The following is a 3,923-nucleotide window of genomic DNA, read 5'->3' as shown; positions in this document are numbered from 1 at the left end:
ACCGCCAGAAACTCCTTCTCGTACGTTGAGAGTTTCTGGTTCTTCACTCCCAGCGCTTTGTTGTAGTAGGCGACCAGGTGGCCTTCTTGCACCAGCACGGTGCCAATGCCAGTGTCGTAGGCGCCCGTCTCGATCAAGAATGGCTTGTCGAAGTCTGGGAGGGCGAGCACCGGCGTGGTCACCATCGCCTGCTTGAGCGTGTCGAAGGCGCGCTGCGCGGATTCGGGCCACTCGAATCCTTTCTTGGTGAGCTGCAGTGTGAGGGGCTTGGCGATGATCCCATAGTGCGGCACAAACTTACGGTAGTAGCCGTTGAGCCCCAGGAACGCGCGCAGCTCGGTGGCATTGGTCGGAGTAGGCCACTGAGCCATGGCTTCTGTCTTCTCAGAGTCAGTCGCCATGCCCTGCTTGGAGATGACGTGGCCGAGGTAATCGATGTGATCATGCGCGAATGAATACTTCGACATCTTGGCGTATAACTAGTGCTCGCGGAGTAGGCTCAGGACGAGGCGAAGATGCTCCAAGTGCTCTTCCCAGGTCTCACTGAAAACCAGAATGTCGTCAAGAAAAATGATGACAAACTTACGTGTATACTTGGCAAAGATCACGTTCATCAAGCATTGAAAGGTTGCAGGCGCATTTGTCAGGCCGAACGGCATCACGCGGAACTGAAAATGCCCGTGGTGGGTTTTGAATGCAGTCTTGTGTTCGTCCTCTTCACGCATGCGGATTTGGTGATAGCCTGCCCGCGGATCGAGCTTGGAGAAGAAAGCAGCGCCGGCTAGTTCATCGAGGAGCTCGTCCACAATCGGCAACGGAAACAGTTTCTTCACTGTGATGTCATTGAGGCGTCTGTAATCGACACATAACCGCCATGTCCCGTCCTTTTTCTTCACCAGCAACACTGGAGCAGCATATGGGCTGACCGAGTGTGTGATCACGCCGGCATCGAGCATTTCTTTCACTTGACGCTCGATTTTGTCTTTCTGGAGTGGCGAGTAACGGTACGGTCGTGTGTTTGTATGTTGAGCTCCTTCTTCCAAAGTGACTGCGTGATCATACTGCCTATGAGGAGGCAGACCAGTTGGTGTGGCGAAGACATCAGCAAACTCCTCCAATAAATCGCTGATCGGCGTCTGCGATGGAATGCGCGACTTTTGTCTGGGAGGTTGCATTTCCACCATGGCCATAGCCCAGATATCATTGCTAGCGATCAGTTTGCAGAGCTCGGCTGGCTGAACGGCCGCGAGCATTGGTGTCGTCTTGGGTCGAACACCTTGCAGGGTGACCAACTCGCCGTCGTGGAGGAATGAGATGAACTTCTCTTGCCAGTGACATGTCATCGGACTGTTTTTCTCCAACCAATCCATGCCAAGGATGCCGTCATAGGCGCCGGTGTCGAGCTCGTACATCGGCGTCGAGAAGGTGTGGCCCTGCATCCACCACTTGAGCTCAGGGACTTGGCGAGAGCAGGTGAGGCGATCGCCGTTTGCCACACGCACGTCCAGGGTAGCGATTTCTTGTGTCTCTACGCCGACACGCTTGACGAAGGATTTGTTGACGAAGCTGTGCGTGCTTCCGGAGTCTAGCAGTAGCAGCATCACCTGGTTGCCCACCAGTGCGCAGAGAAGAATGGTGCTGGGCGCCTCTGAGCCGTCCAGCGCATGCGCAGAGATGGTGCAGCACCCCGGAGGAGGGACGGTAGGCTCTGGAGCGTCGAGCAAGTCGAGAGCGTGCACGGCGTCATCAGTGAGCACCTCTCCATACGCGCCGACCTGAATCGTGAGCAGCTGCGCCTGCGGATTACAGCGGTGCTCACGGCTGTATCAATCGCCGCACTTGAACCAGAGCCCATTGGCGCGGCGAAATTCCTTGAGTTGACGCTCGCGCGCATAGTCGTCGGGCTGTTGGCGTGGCGCGGCGCCCGGGCGCGCTGGTGGCGCTGGAGGTGGGCGGCCTTGGGGTTGTGGTCGCGGCCGCGCTCGTGGCGTGTTCAGCTCCTCCTCTTGGATGCGGGCAAGGATCGACGCGCGCGTGATGCTGGTGTGGGCTTGGAGACGCACCACCGCGCGCAATTCGTCCTTGAGGCCCAACAAGAACTGCGTGATGAAAAACTTGGTGGAGAGCGATGGGTCGAGCGCCAGGAGGTGGTACATGTGGCTGTCGAACTCCTGGCGGTATTCGCTGATGGTGCCGCTCTGCCTGAGTTGGAGAAGCTTGTGCATCTCCAGCTCGAACTCGTCGGCGCCGAATTCCTCGATGATTGCTGCGCAGAACGCCTCCCAGCCCAGGCCAGCATGTGTTTGACAAAATGCCTGCAGCCAGTGCGCGGCCTGGCCCTCGATGTACAGCGTTGCCGTGGTCACCCAGCTTGACGGCGGCACACGGTAGAGGTCGAAGTAGGCGCGGCAGCGATCCAGCCAAAGGTACGGTGTCATGCCGTCGAAGCACGGAAAATCGTGCTTGGGCGGCTTGATGTAGTTGTCGTGGTGTTGGTGGAGTTGTGGCTCGTTCTGCTGCTGGAGCGGCTCCTGAAGCAGAGGCGGCCACTGATCTGCGAGGCGTGGGGACGGTGGCGGTCCCTGTTGTTGTTGGTGCATGGGTGGAGGGCGCAGAGGAGGCGGCGGGGGTGGAGGTGGTGACGGGTTGAGGACGGCGCCCGGTCCCGATCCGCGCGGCGACGGCGACCTCTCGAGCGCCTTGCGAGTCTCGTCGACGTCGGCCTGGGTGAGATCCACCTGCTTGGATAGCGCCCGCAGATCTTGCGCGACCTGCACGTTGAAGGCGGCATGCACCTCGAGTCGCTTTTCGATGTCGGCCTTCTGCTCGTCGAGGCGCGAGAGAACGGTCTCCATGAGCGCCTTGAGCGTGCTGGTGTTGTCGTCCATGGTAGACAGCAGCTGTCGCGTCTGAACCGATGGTTCGGACGGTGCGGTTGCTCCGCTCCGAGCCGATCCAACCCCGCCAGGGATTTTGGGCGATTTGCCGGAGCAGATCGCACCCGCGACGGTGGATGTTACAGATCAAGGCCAAGAGATTTGTGGAGGCAGCGGAGAAATTTTTTTGGCAGGATTCGGTGGCTCTGATTACCAAAATGTCACGCCCCGATCTGGATCGAGGAGACCAGAGTAGGCAGATGAGAGAAAGGGGATGAGGATGGCATGAGGAAGGGGTGAGCGAGAGAGAAACTGGGAGAGATATTTAGTTTACTCAAATAACAGCCTGTCCAATACAACGCTCACGCGGGGGTTAAGTACCCCTCGACCCAGCTGGCTCACGCACCGGCCACACACACTCATATAGCTGGCTCACGCGCGCACTCACGCTTGGCACAACCAACTGGCAGTCACGCGGTGGTGCCTTGCACTGCCGTGGTGACATTCGGTCGGCCGGTGGCGGGCTGTAGAGGTTGCCGGAGGAGCACGGGAGCGAGCAGGCGGTCTCGTTCATGGCGTCCCCTTTTCCTGTGAATAAGAGCAGCGAGAGAGCTGACAGAGGGAACACGGAGAGGGAAAGGAAGGATAGGGAGGCGACGGGGAGTTGCAGCATGACCTGGTGCTCCGGTCGGCGAGGTCGAGGTCGCCCTGCTGGAGCTGGTGGCCGTCGGGGTCCTTGGCCCAAGCGCAAGCAGGCGCTGTGCTCGCACGGGGAGAGTCGAGGAGGCGGCCTCGGGCATGAGCAGGGGAGGCTATGGTTGTGGATGGATCTGGAATCGAGGGATGAAGGTGGTTGGCTCGGTGGGGAAAACGAGGAGGAAACCAGGTGGGCGGCAGCAGCGGCGGCTGGACAGGGGGGTCGCTAGAAAATAGGGTTTGTCTGATTTGAGTAGGGGTTGGTCTATATATAATGAAATGAGGGGAATTTTGGGACATCCGATTTAAATCGGACGGACGGGAAGAATAGACTAGGGGAGTCCAATAAAG

The 3,923-nt window shown here is 58.8% G+C and overlaps 1 protein-coding gene across 1 annotated transcript; it reads right to left on the bottom strand.

The window, feature by feature from the left end:
* Nucleotides 1-479: 479 nt before the first annotated feature.
* On the bottom strand, nt 480-2,888 carry LOC141021705 (uncharacterized). Its single transcript, XM_073497560.1, has 2 exons — nt 2,064-2,888; nt 480-1,796 (listed from the first exon to the last, which is right to left on the bottom strand). The coding sequence occupies exons 1-2, from the start codon at nt 2,886-2,888 to the stop codon at nt 480-482; spliced, it is 2,142 nt and encodes a 713-aa protein (XP_073353661.1).
* Nucleotides 2,889-3,923: the final 1,035 nt, after the last annotated feature.

The sequence above is a fragment of the Aegilops tauschii genome, chromosome 4 (genome assembly GCF_002575655.3).
Source record: "Aegilops tauschii subsp. strangulata cultivar AL8/78 chromosome 4, Aet v6.0, whole genome shotgun sequence".
Taxonomy (NCBI): Eukaryota; Viridiplantae; Streptophyta; class Magnoliopsida; order Poales; family Poaceae; genus Aegilops; species Aegilops tauschii.
Note: the sequence above shows the minus strand (reverse complement) of the source record. Positions and strands in the feature narration are given on the sequence as shown.